Below are 24379 nucleotides of genomic sequence, written 5' to 3'. Positions count from 1 at the left end.
AGACAGGGTCATAACAATATAATATATATATATATATATATATATATATATATATATATATATATATATATATATATATATATAAATAGAATTAGAATAGTGAGTGCTAAAGTTAGATTTTATATTTTAAATGCAGTTAAATCTTTTGTGATGGAAATGTATCGAATTATTTGAAGACAGTTCATGATAAACTAATCATATAGTCTTCAGAACATGCAGAAAGAGAGTTATGGAACTCAAGTTTGATTAGTCAAACTGTTCTCGATTAACATGCAAATTAATTTGATAAAGAGTATGCCGAAGTAGACATGAGGATATATCTCTGTAAAGCGTTAGCGTACTGAATTGGTTTGTCCAATAAGCACAACACCTTCGATCTTTAGATTCAGTGCAACATACAGAGTTGAATATTTATTTATTTATTTATTAATTTATTTTTTAAAATATGTTTATTGTGCAAACTTCCAAACATGTTACAGGGTAAACAGGTCAGCTGTAAATAAGAAGTCTGGCATTTTTCCATTTTCTTTTCCCTGGAGGTAAATCTTTTATGTAAAAGAACATAGATGTTAAAAAGAAAACAATAATAATAAAACACTCAAAAACAGAAAAGGAAAAGGTATTCGATCAAATTTAAGAGTCTAGCGAAGTTAGGGAGTTAACATAAGAGAGAAATGGGTCCCATGTACTATGAAATCGTTTCACAGATCCTCTAACTGTATGTTTGATTTTTTCTAAATGAAGAAAAGACATTAAATCTTTTAACCAAGAGGTTGAGCCAGGGGGATTAGGACTCTTCCAATGTAGCAATATACGTCGTTTGGCTATGAGGGCAGAAAACGCAAACAAGGTCAGCTTGATATTTATTAAACCTGTTCTCAGGGGACACACCAAAGATTGCAATTAGAGGGCATGGGGTTAGGGGGATGCCCAGAGTAACAGAAAGGGAGTTGAAGAAAGACGACCAGAAGGAGTCGAGCTTAGGGCAGGAGAAAAACGTGTGTGTATGATCTGCAGGGGAAAGGGAACATCTAATACAAGAATCATCCGTGTCAGGGAATAATCTCTTTAGCCTAGCCTTAGTGTAGTGGATCCTATGTACCACCTTAAACTGAATGAGGCTCAAACGAGCACAAGTGCAAGTGGAATTGATCCTAAGCAGTGACTCTCTCCACCAGTCCTCGTCTAGTGCCAGCCCAAGCTCTTTTTCCCATGTATCCTTTAGCCAAACAAGGGAAGAAACTTGCGAGGAGAGTAAAAGATTGTAAATTGGTCCAATACTGTTTTGTGACGCTGATGAAGACATTATATTATCTAAAAGAGTCTCCTCGGGTAGGTTAGGAAAGGATGTAAAATTAATTTTAATAAAACTACGAAGTTGGAAATATCTGAATCGACCATGAATAGATAAGCTAAATTTAGTAACAAGGTTTTCCCAACTACCAAATATTTTGTCTAGGAAGAGATCACAAAAAGAGACCAGACCCTTCTTTTTCCATAATTTAAAAGTTGGGTCTAGCAAAGAAGGTAAGAAGAGGTGGTTATTGCAAATAGGGGAAAGGACAGAAGGAGATTTTAATCCAAAATGTTGCCTGAACTGTTTCCAGATTTTTAGCGAAGAAAGTACAACCGAGTGAGATGTTTACACCCAAGTATTTAAAGCCACTAAGAGATAAATGGAAGGGTAGTGCATCAGGAGGAATCAATTTCGCTAACTGGTTAACAGGGAAACATACACTCTTTGCGGTGTTCAGTTTATAACCAGAAAATACTCCGAAGGCCTCTAGCAGTTTTACTATTCCGTCAACACAACTTACTGGGTCTTGAACATATAATAATAGATCATCAGCATATAGTGCTACTTTGTGTTCGACACCTCCTCTAATTATGCCTGAAAATAATGCGGATCCTCTCAGGGCTATAGACAGAGGCTCTATAGCGAGTGCAAAAAGCAATGGCGAAAGGGGGCATCCTTGGCGTGTGCCACGCGTGAGAGGAAAAGGAGGCGAGGTTTCAGAATTTGTTTTAACTCTTGCCACTGGAGCAGAGTAGAGAAGACGAATCCATGAGACAAATTTAGGGCCGAATCCAAATTTTTGGAGGATTGTGAACAAGTAGTTCCATTCCACCCGGTCAAATGCCTTGTCCGCGTCGAGCGAAATAACCATCTCAGGATTTGGAGAGGCAGAGGGAGTCAGAATTACATTTAGAAGTTTACGTACACTAAATGACAGTTGGCGGCCCAAAACGAAGCCTGTTTGATCCTCTGATATAATATCAGGGAGGCAGGTCTCAAGTCGGCATGCCAGTATCTTTGCCAATAACTCGACGTCATTGTTAAGCAAGCTAATTGGTCTGTAGCTACTACATAGGTTTGGGTCCTTATCCTTTTTTAGTATGAGGGATATCAGCGCCTCGTTCAGTGTTGGTGGCAGAACTCCCTGCTCTAATGAATCATTAAAAACATCTAATAATAAAGGAGCAAGCTGTGCAGAAAACTTCTTAAAAAAACTCAGCGGAGAAACCATCTGGGCCGGGGCTTTTGTTATTCTGCATCAGAGAAATGCAAGAAGTGATTTCTTGTAGACTGAGTGGTTTATCCAAATTTTCTGCTGCTTCCCTACTTACCGCTGTTATATCTACATTATTAAGAAAAATTTCCATAACAGAGGTATCGGGGGAGGTTCTGATTTATAAAGGTTAGAATAAAACGAAGAGAACTCCAAGTTTATGTTTGTGTCATGGTCTTGTCATGATCCTGTCTCTATATCTCTCTTTTTCTCTCTCTGTCTCCCCCTGCTGGTTTATCCCCTCCTGTCTCCCTCGCTCGTCGCTTCTGTGTCACAGCTGTCCTCACTTCTCATTAAGATAATTTCCCCTCCACCTGGTTCTCATCCTGCCTCGTTATTTGGGCTACTTCTACCCTCTCGTTCCCGTGTCTCTTTGTCAGATTGTTACTTCCGAATGAAGCTGTTGCCTTTGGCGTCCACGTTAGCAATTGGTCTTGTCTTGTCTTGTCTTGTCTTGTCTTGTCTTGTCTTGTCTTGTCTTGTCTTGTCCTGTCCTGTCCTGTCCTGTCCTGTCCTGTCTAGCCGGGGTGAAGTTAGTTTTCTGCTATCATTACCTGTACATCTCTGTGCTCACCCATTGCACCCCACAGAACCTTACCTGCTGTTCTACGCCGCGACCGCGCCGCTCTGCGAGCTCCGATCCCCGGTTCTCCCCTGAGCCCGGTCAAGCCTCCACCTCGCCAGCCTTCTGGTCGTTCCAGCCACAGAGGTCTCCTGTGTTAGTTAAATCCAGCCTTCGGGTCTTCCTTGGTTCTCATCTTTGTACTCCTTAGTTGGATTTTCCTGTGGCTTTCCTTTTGTTTGATTAAAGACTGTCATTTTGCCCTCGCATTTGAGTCCTCTCTCTTCAATACCCATCACAGTTTGTTGGGTCTGTATCTGGGCAGAGTCATATATTTGGGAAATAAAGTGAGAGGCATGCTGATGTCTCAACTGTGAGGCTAGAAGATGGCTGGCTCTGTCCCCATGCTCATAGTAAGTTGCTCTTGTCCGTTGTAATAGGTGTTCTACTTTATTTGTTGTCAGGAGGTCAAATTCGGTTTGTAACTGCAGACGTTTAGTTACCAGAGCAGGATTTAGAGAAGAGGCATGTTGCCTATCAATGGCTAAGATAGAGTCTATAAGTTGTTGCTGCCTCAATCTTCTGGATTTAGACAAGTGCGCACTAAAAGAGATAATACGCCCACGTATAAAAGCTTTTAAAGTTTCTCATAGTAGCGATGGGGAGACGTGTTCAGACCTGTTGGTCTCTAAAAAGAAATTTATGTCTGAAGATACATAGTCGCAGAACTCTGCATTGGCCAACAGACTTGTGTTCAACTTCCAGCCTCCTTGATGCCTATGCGAACCCGAGGGAAGACAAAACCCAAGTCTGTGAGGAGCATGATCAGAAATTACTATGGCAGTGTAATCTGTAGATCTGTCGAAAGGTAAAAGGGCCTTATCAATAAAGAAAAAATCTATGCGGGAGTAAACTTGATGGACAGTAGAGAAATAAGAAAAGTCTTTAGTTTTAGGGTGAAAGAAACGCCAAGGATCAACACACCCCACCCGATCCATAAGTGTTAATAGAGTCTTAGACATAGCTGTTGGCATGGTCGATCTGGGCTGTGAACGATCGAGACTTGGATCAACAACGCAGTTGAAATCTCCTCCCAGTATAAGATGATGAGAATTTAAATTTGGTAGATGGGAAAATAACGTGGATATAAAATTTGGGCTATCCCAGTTAGGTGCATACACACTGACTAGCACAACCGGCGTTTGATGAAGAGTACCAGAAACTATAATGTAATGACCACCAGGATCAGAATGTATATGATCGGGGACAAACTTGATTCGTTTATGTATTAAAATGGCTGTGCCCCTGGATTTACTGTTGAAGTTGGAGTGGAACATTTGACCAGGCTAGAAGATGGCTGGCTCTGTCCCCATGCTCATAGTAAGTTGCTCTTGTCCGTTGTAATAGGTGTTCTACTTTATTTGTTGTCAGGAGGTCAAATTCGGTTTGTAACTGCAGACGTTTAGTTACCAGAGCAGGATTTAGAGAAGAGGCATGTTGCCTATCAATGGCTAAGATAGAGTCTATAAGTTGTTGCTGCCTCAATCTTCTGGATTTAGACAAGTGCGCACTAAAAGAGATAATACGCCCACGTATATAAACTTTCCTTGCCGCTGTCGCCTCTGGCTTGCTTAGTTGGGGTCACTTCATCTACAGCGATATCGTTGACTTGATTGCAAATTAAAACAGACACTATTTCAACTGAACAGAGATGACATCAATGAATTCAATGATGAACTGCCTTTAACTATCATTTTGCATTATTGAGACACTGTTTTCCAAATGAATGTTGTTCAGTGCTTTGGCGCAATGTATTTTGTTTAAAGCACTATATAAATAAAGGTGATTGATTGACCAACCCATGGTTTACAAAGCCTAGAATGGTCAATTGTACGTAAGTGAGTCTCCTGCAAAAAATCAATGTCAGCGGAGAGATACTTTAAGTGTGAGAAAACCCTGGAATTCTTAATCTGCCCCCCAAACCCCGCACATTCCAAGTAATAAAGTTGATTTTATGTCCGGCTATACCCCCCGGCATTACAGGAGCACTTATGTAAGGTAGACAAGACTGAGTGTAAAAACAGTAGTTTGGGAACCGAAGGTATAGAAAGAAGAAAGAACGAGGAAAACAAAAGCCGAAAAAAACAAAAAAACGACAACACAAGTCGTACCCTCCCACCCTTGAGTTATACCAACGAGTGTACATACAACCGGTTAAGCATGAAGTGTCATATGCTCCTAACATTGTATTTTTGCATACCCTGAATATTACAGTTAACCGAAAGGAAGAGAGAAAGCAGCCTGGAAAAAGTATCGCAACCGCGAGCTTAAAAGTGGCTAACCTCAGTTATATAACAGTGCACAGGTGCCTATACAGTTGTAGATGTATTGCAAATAGGCTGTAAATTGTAAAGTGGCATTGCTTAGTCCCAAACCTAAAACAGCCTTAATCATGAAACCAGAAACTGAAAGGGCTACTGCTACTGTCATAACGAAACAAAATGAACATAGCTTTCACAGCAGTCCAACTGAAGACCGACAGAATATATACTAACCAGAATAGCAACACCTGAATATATATATATATTCCTTTCTTTTCCCTTCCTTTTTCAATCTGTTGCTGAAGTCTCCTTGGCTGGAAAGTACTGTCGGTAGAAACACTCCGCGGCCTCGGGACAGTTGAAGACGTGCTCCCTGTTGTTGTGGGTGACTCGGAGGCGCGCCGGATACAGCAAGCCGAACTTCACTCCCCATTGGTAGAGAAGCCCCTTAACTGGGTTGAATGCTGCTCGCCTTCTCGCAACCGCTGCGCTAAAATCCTCAAAGATTTAGATTTTATGGCCGTTATAAGAAGAGTCCTTATGTGACTTTGCCCACCTTAGAACAGCCTCCTTCTCCATATAGCGATGAAACCTGACAATAATCGGGCGTGGAGGATCATCCGGTCGGGGTTTCGGCTGCAGGCTGCGGTGTGCGCGGTCTAGCTCAGGTGGTCCAGAAAGTAGGTCCCCCAGCAGGTCAGCGAACAGCCCGGCCATATAGGCTCTAGCATCCTTTCCCTCCACGTTCTCCGGGAGTCCTAGCACCCGGACATTTTGGCGTTTTGAGCGGGACTCCAAGTCCTCCACTTTCGCTTTGAGCTCTGTATTCTCTTTCAACACCGATCTCAGGTCGGACTGGAGCCCGCTCACGTCCAGTTCCAGCTGCGTTAATCTGTCACTGTGGTCGGATAAGCTAGTCTACATCTCTCTGATAGTAGAAGTTTGTTCAGCCAGGCTTAGCTGGAACGTTTCGACCGACGAACGGATAGGTTCCTCCTCAGCATTTCAAGTTCTAGGACAAGCGTTCCGTCGTTAGAGGTGATACATGGTCTTCCTCCATACTGCTACAGAATTTAGCACTCTGCTGCTTTTCAGCTTTACTACCTGATTTTCCTGCTTTACTCATTTTGCTTCACGAGTTCCGTTTTAAAGCAAAGTAACTGTTACAAAATAAAGTATTATGCGATGGTGAAGGGTATTTAATGAATAATCTAAATCGAAAGGGTGCGGAGCTCAGACAACGTGTGTCTTACCACCACATGGCTTGACCCGGAAGTCACAGAGTTGAATATTAAAGGCTATTAAATCTATTTACTTATATTTATATAATTGTATGATTACTCGACTAATGGCTGAAATGATTGACTGCTAGACAACTAGTAAAATCTCTAGTCAGGGGCAGCTCTAGTGATATTTCCATTTTTCATGTGAGACAAATGACATCTGTGATACAGCTACTAATTTTGTCCATTTACGTACACATGTCAAGGTCAGAGCAATCATTAAAGCGATCATAGGGTCAGCTGTGGCCTAATGGATAGAGAGTCGGACTTGTAACACAAAAGTTGCAGGTTTGAGTCTCAGTAACAGCAGGCATTGTAGATGAGGAGAGTGAATGACCCTCAATACCATGATTGAGGTGAGACCCTTGAGCAAGAATTAAACCCCCAACTGCAAAAATGGCTGCCCACTGTTCCAGGTGTGTCTGTGTGTGTGTGTGTGTGTTCACTACTCACTGTTGAGTGTGCGCACTTGGATGGGTAAAATGCAGAGCACAGATGTGTCACCATACGTGTCACATCGTTTTAATTTTCATATCACCAGTACATGACTCCAAGTTATCTGATAGCAACACTGTAGATATCAGTGTATTACAACTATATCTAACCCTAATTCAAAAAGAGTGTTTGAGAAGTGATAACTGAATGTTCAGAGGATGCAAATTTCAGGATGTGCGTAGTCTAAGTATACGACCATGGGCAGCCTCAAACAAATGAACACACTCTCTTACACTCTCACATCCACTGCCAGATGTAGCTTAAGATACAACCCCATTTCACTTGAAATGTTGAATGTAAAAAGATGTACAGTACTTAACCCTGCAACCTTACTCCCCATGGCCAAAGATAGGGTACCATGATGAACCACAATAATGAATGAAGCAATAACTAAAATTTATTCTCTAATTCCAGACCTGAAAGACCTCTTGCATGTACAGTTGCTAACAGGTACAGTGAATGCAACCTGGATGACAGATTTCAGTGATGGAAATATGTCAGAATCCACGACTTCCTCTGTCTTTATATCAGTGTTGTAGTTTTGTCCCATTTCTGCTATAGCTCAGAGAAGAAGTTTTCAGATGTTGGACTACATGCTTGAATGAAACAATCCTGCATTTACGGCATAAAACTGTTCTCTAGTTCAGTTATCATTCTGTGCAGAGTCCAGACATGGATGTAGTAACAGTTTTGAGTTGTTCGGCATCTGTGCTGATTCCCCTATGCACACCACAAGCTGTCTCAACCACAAATTCATCCTTTTTTTTGTCTTCTGTCTCAGAATGTTGCTCCTCAACTACAATGTGATTAACTTCACACAATGCCTTTGCTCTTTCATGCATATCTGCAACAGCAAGACCAGGGCTTAAAAACGGGGAAAAAAATTCAATCCATTCATACTGAGCAGAATCAGTATTTTAACATTTCTTTTCATGCATTCTTTCTGTGTATTATTACTTTTCCGAAAAAAAATACTGCCTTTGTTGGAGAGACTTTTGACTGTCAGGATCTGAATCACACTTGGATGAATGAACCCCCTGGGTGCCAGTTAGTTCCTATTGGAAAATCTATCATATTGTGGCAGCCCACAACAAATAAATAACGTTACAGCTTTGTTTAAACTGTTTTAGAAAGTTGGGGGTTGTTTATCAATGTGATTTGATTAAAATCAAACTACAGCATCATCATCATCAATCGACTGCGAACAAGGTAGGTTGACAGTCGGTCACTAATTTTGTCCATTCTTTGTGATTGCTGGCAGCTTCTCGTAGTTCGCTCACTGTTGCTGGTACGTCCTTATTGATGAGTTCGCCAATATATTGGTGGTATAGCTTTCGCGGTCTGCCTCGACTTCTTTTGCCATGCCGCTGTTGTGGCGCATACAAGACATACTTGTTGATCAAGTCGCTCTCATGTCTTCTTAGGCAGTGTCCTACAAATCTGCCTCTGTTGTACTTCAAGAACTAGTTGGTTGTGGCCGACTATTTCATAAATCTCTTTATTGCTCTTCTTGTCCATACGCTTTATGCCAAGCATGATTCTGTAGCAGTTGGTGGCAAAACTGTTTAGTTGGTCTCTGAGTTTGCTGCTAAGGATCCAGCTCTCGCAACCATAGAGCAGGATTGAGACACATGCAGATTTGAATATGTTAATCTTGAGTGTAATTGGAAGACTTCTTGACTGAAACATGTTCTTCATCTTCCAGAAGGCCCCCCATGCTTGGCCTTTTCGTAATTTGACGTAAAATTCGCTAGAGGGGATGTGGGAACCAAGATATTTTAAGTTCTTGGTCCATTCGATGGTCTGTCCATCTAGCTCTATGTGCTGGTGATTGTGTATTGCCATGTCAAGACTGGCATATTCTTGGTTGCACAATGCTTCTGTTTTACCTATATTGACTTGAAGGCCTACTCTCCTGGCCCACTTTGCTGTTGTTGTGAGTTGTTCCTGTGCTCTGTCAAGGGTGTTTTCAAATAGGGCGATTTCATCAGCGCAATCCAGGTCAAATAGTGATACTTCTGGATTTCTGCTGGATTCTTTTAAGTGTGTTACGATTCAGCACGATAATGTGTTCTTTGCATGCTCTTCCTTGGCTCGAGTTAATACATAGTCTATGACGATTATGAATAGGAAGGGAGCTAGGGATCGCCTTGTAGGACGCCTGTTGTAATATCGAAGTGGTCTGATAGTTTCCCTTCAATTAGTACGTGACTCTTTGACTTGTAGATTGTGCGGATCGCTCTTACTGTTTTGTCTGGGATTCCATAATGTCTTAGTATGTCGAACATGGTTGATCTCTTGATGGAATCGAATGCCTTCTTGAAATCCACAAAGGTGATATAATAATCGAGTTTCTTGTCTTGGAAGCCTTTGATTATTCTATGCAGGATGTGGACTTGTTCATCCTCTCCCTCTTCTAAAGCCAGCTTTATTGGCGCATAGAATCTTGTCGATCAGGTCTCCTATTCGGTAAAGAAGGACCTTGTTGTATACTTTGGCGACGACCGACATCAAGCTGATCCCTCTGTAGTTGTTCGTTAGAGTGAGGTTTCCTCTCTTTGACAGTGGTACCATCAGATTTGTGGTGAACTGTTCTGGTGCTTTTTCTTGACAGTATACATTGTTGCAGATGTTGCAGATGAGATCGGCAACATAGTCTCCTCCGTATTTCAGTGCCTCTGGTGTGATTGCATAATTGCAGCCAGGTGATTTGCCATTCTTCAGTTCTTTAATTGTGCACTTTATCTCTATGATAGTGAATGGACTTGTGTTGATGTCAAGATCCTGGGCAGCTGGTTCGATTGGCAAATCGTCAGTGATTATGTTGTTGTTTAACAAGGTTTTTAAGTATTGTTGCCACTCCTTCAGTAGTTCTTGTGATGATTTGATGTCTCTTCTGCCTGCTCTTTTCATCTTGTGTTTGTTTGTTGACTTAGTCTTGCTGCTGATCTCTTTGACTATCTCCCAAGTTGTTCTTAGTTTATTTGCTTTTGTTGCTTCTTTAAGTCTCTGTAGTTTTTCCTCCACGTAGTTGATCTTGTTCTGCTCATTTGAATCAAGCAGATTTGACTGAGTTGTTTCATGTTTGCACACTTGTTTCTCTTAGATTTATTCCGTGCTTTGAGAAGTTTGATCGTTTCGCTCGAAACCAAGTTCTTTGGTGCTTTTTTCCTGACTAGGCTGACCGTGCTCTTTGCAGCTTCTTCGATGGCTGTTACGTATCTATCATATTTTGGCTGAAATATTGGTCTTCTCTCCTAAGTGCGTTGTAATGATTTTGGATAGTGACGGTATATTGTTCTTGTAGCTCTTCGTTGTCTTTGTGCTTTCTCCAGTTGAACTTGAGGCGCTTGTTCTTGGTTTCTCTTGGCGCTCTCAGGTTGATCTTAACCTCTGCGCTTACTATTCTGTGGTCTGGCCCAAGACCGACTGAGTTGTACACTCTCACGTTGTTCACCGAATTGATCCACTTGCTGTTGATGAGTATCTATGCTAGTTGAGCTCTGTTTTTCTTGTATTTTGCGTTTCTATTGGCATCCGGTTGCCACGTCCAGTTTCTGGATTTTGGATGAGGGAATTTGGGCTGTATTGGCCTTGTATTTGTTGCTTCACAGAACTCAACTAGTCTACTTCCATTGTCATTTGTTACTTTGTGCAGAACGTGTTTGGCTATAACTCTTGGATTTGACTGATGGCTGTCTTCTCCAATTCTTACATTGAAGTCGCCAGCAATGATGAGCATATTGTGTGGCGATGTTTTGTGAGCACAAAGTTGATGAGCTGGTTATAGAAGTTGTCTTTCTCTGTCTTTGGTTTTTCTTCTATCGGGGCATAGGCTACGATGACTGTTGTTAAAGGGTTGCATTATCAGCTCAGACACTTTAGTTGTTGCTGTCAGGGATTTGCCGGCTATGCTGCTCTTTAAGAGCCCTATTCCACCGACGTGATTGTGAAATGTGGTTGTTTTTGTGGCTGAGCAGAAGTCGAATCTCCATTCTTTGTTGTTGTAGATTTCAATGTAGGTGTTAATACCATCGGCTGCTGGTAGTCGGTGCTCTTCCTTTCTCTTCACACCCATGAATGAGCTGATGGAATTGGTCAGATTGTTTAAATGTTGGTGTTTCTTGGTTGCCTCTCTTTTCTGTTTCTCGTAGAGTACGGATGTTGTAGGTACCAATGATGGTTGGTTTGCGATGAGAAAATTGACGCTGCTTTGTTGTGTTGATGGTGCTTGTTTTGTCTTGCTTTGACACTGCATGATCAGGAGCAGATGGCTGCCCCTTCATACGTGATGGAATCGCACAGCTACGTGGCAAAGACGATTTGTTGCCTGGAATGGGTACTTCATTTGTGACTTTCAAAGTAATTTGTTAAAACCAAGCGGGTTACTAGCCCTGCATGGAGTGGGTCAGTTTAATGTCCAGAGGTGGGTAGAGTACCCAAAAACTGTACTCAAGTAAAAGTAAAAGTACTTCTAGAAATATTTACTCAAGTAAAAGTAAAAGTTCTAGTCTGAATAGTTACTTGAGTAAAAGAGTATCGGATAAAAAAAATCTACTCAAGTAGTTAGTTACTAGTTACTTTGGGTCATATACTGAGCCTTTTTTTATTTAGATAAATAGATAAAATGTATGTATTGTGTGTGTGTGTGTGTATAAATGTATATATTTAATCAGCCTTTACTCCAATTTATGTAATTTATTATAAAACCTTGTCTGTTTACTTAAGTAACAGATATAGGTGTCATGCCATAACATATTTTGTATACGACTGACTTTATATTAAATGTGAATTCAACATTGAAAGTTAATGTTAGATAAATATTGCTTCTAATCGTTCATTGTTCAGAAAGAGAGCAAATAACATTTACATTATTAAAGAGCATTTTCACTGACAGTCTAGAGTTCAATCCCTCTCAGAAACTCCCATTAAAACCACTGAAACTGTTAACACTGTGAAATCAATATCTTAATTATAGATTCGTACACACATCTGCACTTTGTTGTTTCTGACAAGAGAATTCGCCAGAAAGAGGTATTCAGTCAGTGAGCGATTGAAGGAAGCACCGGCATTTTTGCGATGATTCATCTGAACGCCTCTGATTGGCCTTTGCATTCAAAAGCACAACAGAATCGTGTGTGATTGGTTATAATGCGCAGCGATGTAAAAACGCGTCTGTCTCTGGCTCAGCGCCAGCAAGCGATCACAGATCTGAATTTAGCAGCTGATGATATGACTCGCTGAACGTACTCGCACCGGTGTGATTGTATTAAAATTAATAAAATCTTATTCGGCTATTTTTTGTCTTTTGGAAGCTGCATTCAACTTGACTCCCCCCTGTTATAAGCCACACACGTACAACAAACTAATGTCACAGTGGTATCGTGTGCTGTAATCGAATGTTAACTACTGTAGTTAAACAGTAGACAGCACACGCGGTGTTCATCTAATAAGGATCTCCATTGCAAGCAAATAATAGCCTTTGCAGATTTGCTTTCAATTCAGTGCAGTTCTACCAGAAAGACTCGGGAGATAGAGGAATGTACGAAGCATACATTTATTGACAGCTCAGCGAGCACAATTATAAATTTCTTTGGCGGAAGGCCCCATCCATGGTTCGTAATCCGAGGGTAGCGAATCTGCATTTCCTGCCTGAAGACGAAGGCAGGGGCGCAGCAGACCCCCCTGGAAGGTAAGGACAGGACCATCCTGGTGGTGGTGGGGAGGGTGCAGGTTGTTGTCGCGTCGGCATCTGCGAACTCAAACGTGTAAATACGATCTTTTATACAGGAGTATAAAGACGTGATTGGATAATGATGAAGATAACTAGTGACGAAGCGATTGAGTCTTCCTGGCAGAACTTAGGCTAAAGCTTCCATTTCCATAGCAACATTTTCAACACTGCAGATGATAAACGTTACAACTCTGAGTGAACCGCTTCAGACGCTCAGCACGTGCGGCAGGGAACTGAACGACTCATTCAAACTGATTCATGAACCAATTCACTCGTTTGCCAACTGGTTTGAACAAGCCTTTGAACAGAATTGACTCAAAAGAATGAATCATTCGCTAATGTGCATCGCACATTGCCCAGAGAAAAGTAGACAGCGCGTTTGGAATAAACTGAAGCATTTATAACATTTATTGCATTAAGATAAAGTAACGAGAGGAGCGTCGCCTACAGTAACGAAGTAAAAGTACTGATTTTTTTCATAAAGTTTACTCAAGAGTAAAAGTACCCATCTTTAAATATACTCCGAAAAGTATTGATTACCCCAAAAAATTTCTCAAGTAAATGTAACGAAGTAAATGTAACTCGTTACTACCCACCTCTGTTAATGTCATAGCCCAGGACACTTAGATGCTGTAGGAAACTACAGCATCTTAAGTGATCATAAAAATACCCCAGCTATTGTCATCTAAATAAGATTTTGATGTAGAGTACACAATGATTTTGAGAACTGATTTTTTTCTTTGCGTTTCCTTTAATAAAACTGAATCCTATTTTTATTATTTATTTATCGTTTACTATGCTTCTATGTTGCACATGAAAAAATAAAAATAAGTTCATGTTTAAATAAAGCTATAATTAAGTATGGGATTGTGGGGAATAAATACAAATTAATAAAAATACATTAATATATAAGAATAAAATCTAAAAAAATAAATAAAAGGGTAGGTGCAAGTTAAAAATAAATTTAAAAAAAAAAAAATTATTGCAAATTATTCTAAAATAAAGATAGAATTACACCAGCAACTGTCATCTAAATAGATTTTTGCTACAAGGTACACAATGATTTTAAGAATGTATTATATTTTCTTTGTGTTTCCTGTTGTATCTTCACTGTAAGAGGGTACAGAAGAGCTCTGCCTCAGCAAGATGCTCTCTGTGTCAATGGACGGGTGCTAACTTGATGTTTGAGCAGCTCTTACAGCAAGAATATTGAAGTTTGGTGGAGCTCAGATTCAGGTTTTTGGAGTGTGGGAAGTAGAGAAGCTTCTGAAATCCCTGCACTTCATTTTCCACTGTGCTCCTGCAAGGCGGCAAGACTACAGTTTGGTGAAAAAAGTCCAATAAACTTTCCACATTAAACTTTGTGGGCATCGCTGTGGAAAGAGCAACTGAAATTTGGCCATCCATGTCAACTATGTGGACTAAGTGAAAATGAAAAAGCTCCCCAATCCAGGATCATCCTCATATGACGCTGTTGCAGAAGCCAGAATGGATCCCCTAACTGTACCAAAGCTGCACTTCTTCATGTCTGTCTCCTTAAACTTTCAGCCGTTTCTCACCAAGTACCAACCAATGTTCCTATGATCCCCTTCCTGTGCAAAGATCTTGTCAGGGTAAGTATCTGTGTCAAAAAATTTATAGTGTCTTATCACTTTTTTTTATTCATAATCATGTTATGTACACTTGCTATGCATGTTATGTGTTTGAAAAAATGTATAATTATATTTCCTTCTATTGTTTGTTACCTGCTATATTGCTTACATCCTTATTGGGTTAATTCACCCAAAACATTTAAATTCTACTCACCCTTGTGTTATTTTTCAAAAAACAAATTAAATTATTTTTGCTTAAATCTGAAAAGTCATTGGGAGCAATGCTACTTACACATTCAAGGTCCAAAACATTAAAAAAGAAGAAAAGTGTGACTCCAGTTGTTTAACTTTAATTTTATGTTTTTTTTAATGAATAAAGGCGTGCGTACATGGTGCGATTTTTGCTGCAATTTTTTTGTTCGCATGCAATTTTAAAAATCGTGTGGAAATCATGTATGCTCGTATGGTCGCGGCTCGTATCATTTGCGATTAATTATGAGCCTAGCAGAGTGGCTTACGAGCACTTCCCGACCTCCCGATCATATTTAAACATGTCTAAAAAGTTTGTGAGCTATCGCTTTCAATTTGTGACGTGTGCGGTTGAACGAGCCGATTTGTTGATCTATCTGAAGTTGACCAATCACGAACTAGAGAAACCACAGAAGAAGAAAGACAAAGACGGCAGCGCCACGGCAAATGTGGACTATTGACCAGGAGGATATACTCGCTGATCACTGTATGACATCAAAGTACCGCAGTATTTTAATGTCATACAGTGATCCTTCTGTGCAGCGCTGCTTCAAGTCAAACGCGTCTATCAACTTCGTGGGATTGCTTCGGAAATTGGCAGGTCATAAAATCGTGTCATATATCACCTCGTGCATACGATTTTCAGATAAACTCACTCGTGATGTGTGCATGGACATACAATCTTCCGACCATCTGAATTCGCACCGTGTACGCCCCGCACTTCATTTAAGGAACTATTGGCCTGTAACCCAGTAGAGGGGGAACCACAATGCAATGTGTGTTGTCTTGAATTGAGACTAAAAATTACTCTGCGAAACAACTTTGAATTATATTATTTTGTCAGTGTATTGTTAAATTATGTTTTTTTTATTAGCAATCTCTTCTTAAAATAGAGTTTAAACCACTGGATTACTTTAACAATATCTTTTTTTACCATTCTGGACCTTGCATTTTTAAGTTTAATTTAAGGTCATTAATACTGGATTGTAATTGCAGTATTATACACTCAAAATAAATATTTTCTCAGAGCCTTCTATGATGTTTCATCCAGCGGGATGTCTTTCTTGTTTCTGAGTCAAAGCTTGTCAGGCTTGATGTGACAGATCAGAGCCTATGGGTCGGTCCAAAGATAGTGGATATTGGGATTGGACCCATAGCTGCCTTGAAGGTGTGCCACTCACTTTTCTTTTTAGTTATGAAAGGTTCTTTATGAGTTTTAATAAGATTCTGTTTTTTCATATACTTTGAAATATCTTGCACAGCGATGTGAGAGAGTTGTGAGAGACCACTGATGACGTGTTATCTTTGTTACTGGGTACACCAGAAAACACGTCAGCAGCGTTGTGAACACACTCACAACAGATCCGGAAGAGAAGACAATGCTGGAGAAAGTCGTAATATTTGTTATTGTTGGATCAAAATGTATTTTCGATGCACTGTAAAAAAAAAAAAAAAATGCCTCTCCAACATAAACATTTCTAGTGACCCGCGGAAACCAACTTTTTTGTGTTGTGCTGACTACCCCTGCATGTAGACTGAACTTGAAATAGAATGTTGTGTCAATTAAATATTTTCTGTTGACTAAACTTAGCTTGTTGGGCCAACAAGCAGACTCAAATTGAAATAAAATGTTGTATTAAATATTTAATCTTGGTCAAAATAGTCTATTTTTCATTATTTCAAATAAATTACACACTATGCTTTGATAAAAAAAAACATTTTATGTATTTATTTAAATACATATGAACTTGCCTGCTAGGCTCAAGTAAAATATTACACAAGTATTCAACCAGTGCCGAAACAAGCATCATGAGGGCATTTGTGAAGTCTCCCAGATTGTCCATGACAACGTCCTCCTCCAGTACTACAGCCACATTGACCACTGTGGCATATGGTCCTGAGTTGGTAGAACTGTCAGTCACTTCCAGGATCCCCATTTTCATGGCGTTTGTGTGTGGCCCCAGTGTCTCAGTATCCTGTGAAAAACAATAAATGACTTTTAGTGTCAGACTGATAGCATAATGTATCATGCAATCACTACTGCATCACAAACAGTAATACCATAAAAAAAGATATTCGAATTAATTACCTTAATAGTCTTTGAAATTGAAGCTGGCTCTCTCAAGTACAGGGGAAGACCACGAAGAACAGCAGACCTTCAATGAGTAGTTAGATCTGTGGTCTGCCAAAAAGACCATCAATAAGACATTATTAAGTCACTTAATTAAAGAGGTTACACATATACTCTACCAACAGTTTAGGATCACCTACTCTTTTCACCATTGGGCGTCATTTCAACCAACTTCATAAAATAGTTTCCTGAAATACAATCAAGATTACAATCTGAGGGGGATAATCAGCTAACAAGTGCAACAAGTCTACAGATCCCTTGAAGAGATACTCCACCGAAAAATGAAAGTTCTGTCATCATATACTCACCCTCATGTTGTTTCAAACCTGTATGAATTTCTTTCTTCTGCTTAACAGAAAGGAAGATACTTAGAAGAATGTCAGTGGGGTATCCCTTTAAGACTGTTTGAATAACATTCCCAGAGTCTACTTAGGTTAGATACTGAGAGTGGTTTTCTAACAGTCCTAACATAGATCTCAAACATGCTGTGTGCACGATGGCTGTTTTTTGTTCAGTCATAATGACCAAAAGCATGTCAGGTGATTTTCATGAGGCTGGTCAAGATTAACCAATGGTGAAATGAGTCAATTTTGCACAGTATGTAGGTGCTGGTGAAACGTAGCTATATGGAAAAACAGCTTAATACTACACCAAAATATTTCTCTCTAATGCATACATGTTGATCTCAAGGTCATAAACAGGGAAGTTGACTGCTTTGCCTATTTTGTTATCCATACCAATTGAAACAATAAATTAGCACCATAATCAAAATCTCACCGAGTTTCCATGTACACTCCATGTAAATAAGATAACGTAAACAATACATGTGACATCCCACAAGCAAAAAAATAAGCCATCATCTCTGAACGCCATTTATGGCATACATTATATTATGTATTTGCGGGATTTGTACATGTACAGTATTGTTCAAAATAATAGCAGTACAATGTGACTAACCAGAATAATCAAGGTTTTTAGTATATTTTTTATTGCTACGTGGCAAACAAGTTACCAGTAGGTTCAGTAGATTGTCAGAAAACAAACAAGACCCAGCATTCATGATATGCACGCTCTTAAGGCTGTGCAATTGGGCAATTAGTTGAAAGGGGTGTGTTCAAAAAAATAGCAGTGTCTACCTTTGACTGTACAAACTCAAAACTATTTTGTACAAACATTTTTTTTTTCTGGGATTTAGCAATCCTGTGAATCACTAAACTAATATTTAGTTGTATGACCACAGTTTTTTAAAACTGCTTGACATCTGTGTGGCATGGAGTCAACCAACTTGTGGCACCTCTCAGCTGTTATTCCACTCCATGATTCTTTAACAACATTCCACAATTCATTCACATTTCTTGGTTTTGCTTCAGAAACAGCATTTTTGATATCACCCCACAAGTTCTCAATTGGATTAAGGTCTGGAGATTGGGCTGGCCACTCCATAACATTAATTTTGTTGGTTTGGAACCAAGACTTTGCCCGTTTACTAGTGTGTTTTGGGTCATTGTCTTGTTGAAACAACCATTTCAAGGGCATGTCCTCTTCAGCATAGGGCAACATGACCTCTTCAAGTATTTTAACATATGCAAACTGATCCATGATCCCTGGTATGCGATAAATAGGCCCAACACCATAGTAGGAGAAACATGCCCATATCATGATGCTTGCACCTCCATGCTTCACTGTCTTCACTGTGTACTGTGGCTTGAATTCAGAGTTTGGGGGTCGTCTCACAAACTGCCTGTGGCCCTTGGACACAAAAAGAACAATTTTACTCTCATCAGTCCACAAAATGTTCCTCCATTTCTCTTTAGGCCAGTTGATGTGTTCTTTGGCAAATTGTAACCTCTTCTGCACATGCCTTTTTTTTAACAGAGGGACTTTGCGGGGGATTCTTGAAAATAGATTAGCTTCACACAGACGTCTTCTAACTGTCACAGTACTTACAGGTAACTCCAGACTGTCTTTGATCATCCTGGAGGTGATCATTGGCTGAGCCTTTGCCATTCTGGTTATTCTTCTATCCATTTTGATGGTTGTCTTCCATTTTCTTCCACGTCTCTCTGGTTTTGCTCTCCATTTTAAGGCATTGGAGATCATTTTAGCTGAACAGCCTATCATTTTTTGCACCTCTTTATAGGTTTTCCCCTCTCTAATCAACTTTTTAATCAAAGTATGCTGTTCTTCTGAACAATGTCTTGAACGACCCATTTTCCTCAGCTTTCAAATGCATGTTCAACAAGTGTTGGTTTCATCCTTAAATAGGGGCCACCTGATTCACACCTGTTTCTTCACTAAATTGATGACCTCAGTGATTGAATGCCACACTGCTATTTTTTTGAACACACCCCTTTCAACTAATTCAACTAATTGCCCAATTGCACAGCCTTAAGAGCGTGCATATCATGAATGCTGGGTCTCATTTGTTTTCTGAGAATCTACTGAACCTACTGGTAACTTGTTTGCCACGTAGCAATAAAAAAATATACGAAAAACCTTGATTGAACAATACTGTATGGTGGACAGTTGCCAATGTTCTGGGGGATAAGCGGAGGACGGGAAAGTGGCGTGTGTGGCACCGTCAACACTGACGTAACCGGCGGAGTTCCCTCAGCCACTGACAGCAGCACCCCGCCGCCACATCAAGAGGAAGAGCCAGACAGTCAAGATGAGAATACAGGTAACAGCGGGTGATTGTTATAAATAAATCAGTTTGGTTTTTCCTTTTGCTTTATTGCTTTCGATTTGATGCTTATAAAGTCAAGTTGATGGTAAGCTTGCTATCCAGCAAATCAACGTGAACAACGTAATGACTCAGCCTGTAATAGAAGGAACCTGCAAGTAATAAAATGTTATGTACTTATTTTTTTTAGTGACCCTGTCTTTGAATTGGGACCGAAGCGAGGCAGTGGTGGAGGAGCCGGCTGAGAGACGTGAGGGGACAGGAGATGAAGAGTCTGAGTCAGCATCAGCATCAGCATCAGCTACAGCTACAGCTCCTGGTCCCATGGGTTGCACAACGGTGTTCAGAGGAACAACCATGTCAATGGTGCTAGACAAACAATACAGTAATCTTCAACTGGAAGAGAGGAAATTGCTGCTAGAGATTGAAGTTTTACAGCTTCAGAGAGATAAATTAAAATTAGAGCTTCACAAACAGTCGCTGGAGTCCTGAATCTTTGAGTAGCCTACTAATTTATTTAATAATTTATTGAACGAACAGTATATCACTTGTTTTGTGAGTTAATAGTTTTTCAGTTTATATAGTAAGTTGTACTTTTAATAACCTTGAAGATTTTGATATGAATGAAATGAGACTTGAATGTAATTTATAGAATAATTTATTGAATGAACAGTATGTCACTTGAGAAACCTTAAAAAATAAATTTTTATATTTATTAAGTTGTTTGCTACTCATTTAAGCCTAATAGGTAAAGACAGGCAACATGATTTTTGTTGTTGTTTCAGACATTGAAAATCCTGTCAACGTACATCTGACGCACATATCGACCCAGTTCCATTCTGCTCCTCTAAATCTTCTCTATCCTCCAGTTCATTGAGATTGTCATCTCTGATATCCTCACCTTCAGGCTCAGGTAGCCGGAGATCCCTAATGATTAATGAAATAAATAATTTTGATTATAGTTTAGAAGCATGTTGGTAAATAGTAATTCAATTAGGCCTATTGAAAATGGATGGCAATGTGGATTTTGTTTTCAGGTAGGCCTACCTCGCTATGTTATGCAGCACTACAGTCGCACAGATGATGTTACACACTCTGTCAGGTGCATTTCGCAATTCCCCATGTAGGCAATGAAAACGCCTCTTCAGTACACCAAATGCCCGCTCTACAGTGTTACGAGTTGAACAGTGTGCTGTGTTGTAGTTTCTCTGTGCAAGTGTAGTAGGATTCAGGAAGGGAGTAAGGAGCCAAGGTTTTAGAGGGTAGCCCGAGTCCCCCAACAGGACCCCATCGATAATGCCTTGCTCAAATGCTAGACAGAGTTGAGAATTTTGCAGAATTCGAGAGTCATGAAGGGATCCAGGCCAGCGGGCCACACAGTGGAGGAACCGGAGATCAGAATCACAAACAGCCTGAATGTTTAGGCTGTAATATCCTTTTCTATTGACAAACAAATGTTCATGAGCAGGTGGAGCCTGGATTCTGACATGTGTCCCATCAATTGCTCCAACAACATTGGGAAATCTTGCTATGCTGAAGAACCCTCTTTTGAGTTTGTTCAGCTCAGCCATTTGGTTTGGGAACTGAGGGAGCTTATTTGAAAGTGCCCTTGATACCCTGTATACCACCCGTGACACAGAAGCTTTGCTGAGACCCACTGTGTCACCAACAGTATTCAGAAAACTTCCTGTAGCATAAAATCTCAAAGCAGTGCGAACCTGTAGCAATGCTGGGATACTGTGGCTCCTTGAAGTGGCAGGGCTCAGTACTTCAGCTAATTCATCTGTCAGACTCAGTATAACTTCTTTGGGCAAACGAAACCGACTGATGAAGTCCTCATTATTATACATTTCCAGTAGGTTACTGCGGTCCCTAAAAGTCAGTCTTTATCTTTGTGAAACAGTCTAACTTGCATTAGACTAGTCTATGATTAAATTTTAGACTTGTCTAACACTATAGACCGGTCTGAATAGCTTTGTGAAACCGGCCCCTGTTGTCAGAGGTTTTTGAAATGGCCATGTACAGACAGCTCTCTGCAGTCCATCCAGTATACAAGGTACCTGTATTTCAGTACATAGTCATGATATTTAGATTCAGTGCTAAACTGAATATTATGGTTTCATGTATGCCAATTTACTGACAAAGGGTTGGTGGTTTTTCAACCATGGAATAATGTTTGCCAAACGCTTCCTGAGCACAACAAGGAAACCATTTTTGCTTAATCACATGATGCTTTTTGAATCAATGTTTTATGATTTAATGTACATTTTTAAATACATAATTTGCTTCTTACAGTTGCTGATACCTCATGTTCGTTTTACAATTGCAATCAATGCAGAGGCCCAAGAAAATCTCATCTCTGAAAATGGGATCTTCGTCAAGGTAGATTTAAAGTTCATTTAATATATACAAACAAAAATGGGATTTTGTTAGGATCAAAAAGCAATTCCATTCATATTTGATTTTTATTGTATTTGTCTGGCAAGCCATCATTCTTGTCCATGATATGAATTCTAAAACGCATGTGATGTTAACAAATCTTCATCATGATAGAATCACCTGACATTTTGGCTTGTAATATTGTCTTTTTGATGAAAGCTCTTATTGTATTTCATAGGCTTCATTATATTTAATTAGCTGGTGTTTGTGTAAACTGACAGACTTATGTAGTGTATTTCCTAAATGTCTACAAACACAAAAACAAACACTAGAATAAAACTTTACCCATTGTCCTGAAGATGATAACTTGAGTAATAGCTAAAGAAATGCTTTCAGCTTAGTTAATTTCTGACCATATTTAGGGAAAATATTAACTGTATTTTTGGTGTACAAAGGTTACTAGCATCAATGGAATTGGGATGGGGAAACTGATACAAAATGCCATGAAGACTTTAATCTACGAGTCTCTGTGCTTCCCTGAGGACATAAAAGCTAGAGAAATGGAAGATGTGCCCAAATACTATTACAGAGATGATGGCAAGATGATCTGGGAGGCAATACACTGGTAGGTGGCAGCAACAGTTCAGATCATGTAGTGCAAAAGTACAAATTAGTGCTAATGAAATGTTTGGCATCCAGAGGGTTTTTTTTTTTTTTTTTTCATTTTTCTGTAGCTTTGTTTCTGCTGTGGTCAATATCTACTATGACAGTGATGAGGCAGTCCAAAAAGATGTGGAGATTCAAGAGTTTGTTAAGGATGTTGCCTGCTTCGGCATGAATAATTCTGGCAGTGAGTACAGGTTCAGATTATCAAAGTGTCAGTGTATGTTTGTCTGCTTGATTGTTTGTAACTTTGTATATTCTCTATGCACCTTTGTGTCACTTTTAAAAGTTTATATATGTTAAATGCATACTACCACTGTTTACAGACTTTCCAAAGTCTCTTAGCTCTCGAGAGCAGTTGGTCGAGTATCTGGCTACTGTGATATTCACAGCTTCAGCACAACATGCTGCTGTCAACTTTGGGCAGGTGAGGTTACACACTTTCATATCATTGACAAGAATGTTTAAAATTTATAGGCAAAATTCTGGATAATATCTATAAGCTAATATCTGAGAGTTTATGTTCCAGTTTGACTGGTATTGCTGGATGCCCAACAGTCCTTCCACCATGCGCAAGCCGCCTCCCCAAGAGAAGGGCCAGGTGGATTTGGAGTACATCCTGGAGAGTCTGCCTGACCGTGAATGTTCCAGCAAGGTTTTAGGAACAGTTTGGGCCCTCAGTCGGACCGAGAAAAATGAGGTTTGATGTCTGATTCGCATACACTTTTCACTTGAAATTTCATTTCATTTCACCATGCATATCATGTCGATCTCTGTCACTGGTTTTGATTTGATTATAACATTCTAACATCATTCAGTTTTTTTCCATGTTGTGAGCAGAGTTGCCAGGTTTGTAAAAGAAAACTCACCCAATTGCTACTCAAAACTAGCCCAGTCACGTTTCCAGCCAGGATGGTCCCCCATTATAAATTGGGGTGTAGAAAATATATCTCCCGTTACATTTCCCATTCCAGGGGCAAAATACCATATTATTGGCGTCGCATCAACCTGCACAACAGTGTTAAAGTAGCCAGATTCTGTGGGACAATTACAGACTTGGCAACACTGGTTATGAGCACATTCTGGGATGTTTTATAAACTTGCCTGAGTGATTGACAGAAACCAAGGGGGTAGACCATAGCGAAGAGTCTGTTTACCTTGTAAAAAGAAAGAAAAATATTGCTCTGTTTTCTGAAGACCTTCCTTTTTTCTCCAGCTGTTCTTAGGCGTGTATCCTGATATGTACTTCACAGAGCAACCAGCGAAAGAAGCCATAAAGGTTTTCCGCCACAAACTAGATGAGGTGACCAACATCATCAAGAGCCGGAATGAGGAATTAACAATGGATTATTGCTATTTGTCCCCAGACAAAATCCCCAACAGTGTTGCAATTTGAGAAATTATTTGCAGAAACATTTTGCTAGGCCTAACCACATTTTTAATAGCCAATGCATGCTGGACATAGAAAGAGAGAAGCACTCTAGTCAAAATATAATGAATTGTAAAACACACTTTTTAGAAAATGATGTTTGATTGCTGGAAAGTAAGGGATATTACTTAGTAAAGTTTAAATGAGTGCACATATAAATCGTGTCTGAGAAGTGATTGTCAGCCTGGCTAATGCCAGGAAAGCAGATCTTCACAGAACAACTTAATTTGGCTTTGCTTTCAAAGAGCACACATAGGCTTGTGTTATAATCGATTACTTTCTTTACAT

General features: G+C 39.8%; 1 protein-coding gene and 1 long non-coding RNA gene across 2 annotated transcripts; one reads left to right on the top strand and one right to left on the bottom strand.

Annotated features, from left to right (window-relative positions):
• Nucleotides 1-16570: 16570 nt before the first annotated feature.
• On the bottom strand, nucleotides 16571-17114 carry LOC113097311 (uncharacterized). Its single transcript, XR_003288821.1, has 3 exons — nucleotides 17078-17114; nucleotides 16896-16988; nucleotides 16571-16782 (listed from the first exon to the last, which is right to left on the bottom strand). It is a non-coding gene; the product is annotated as an uncharacterized LOC113097311 (long non-coding RNA).
• A 4502-nt stretch (nucleotides 17115-21616) lies between these two features.
• Nucleotides 21617-24082, top strand: LOC113097306 (arachidonate 5-lipoxygenase-like; the record flags this gene model as incomplete). Its single annotated transcript, XM_026262548.1, has 7 exons — nucleotides 21617-21676; nucleotides 21916-22002; nucleotides 22455-22624; nucleotides 22734-22849; nucleotides 22989-23089; nucleotides 23192-23362; nucleotides 23879-24082. Coding segments are annotated over 7 exons (885 nt in total), but the record flags the coding sequence as incomplete, so codon positions are not given.
• Between the last annotated feature and the right edge of the window lie 297 nt (nucleotides 24083-24379).

This window comes from Carassius auratus, unplaced genomic scaffold (genome assembly GCF_003368295.1).
Source record: "Carassius auratus strain Wakin unplaced genomic scaffold, ASM336829v1 scaf_tig00216181, whole genome shotgun sequence".
Classification (NCBI taxonomy): domain Eukaryota; kingdom Metazoa; phylum Chordata; class Actinopteri; order Cypriniformes; family Cyprinidae; genus Carassius; species Carassius auratus.
This window is presented reverse-complemented; position numbering and strand designations above follow the sequence as displayed.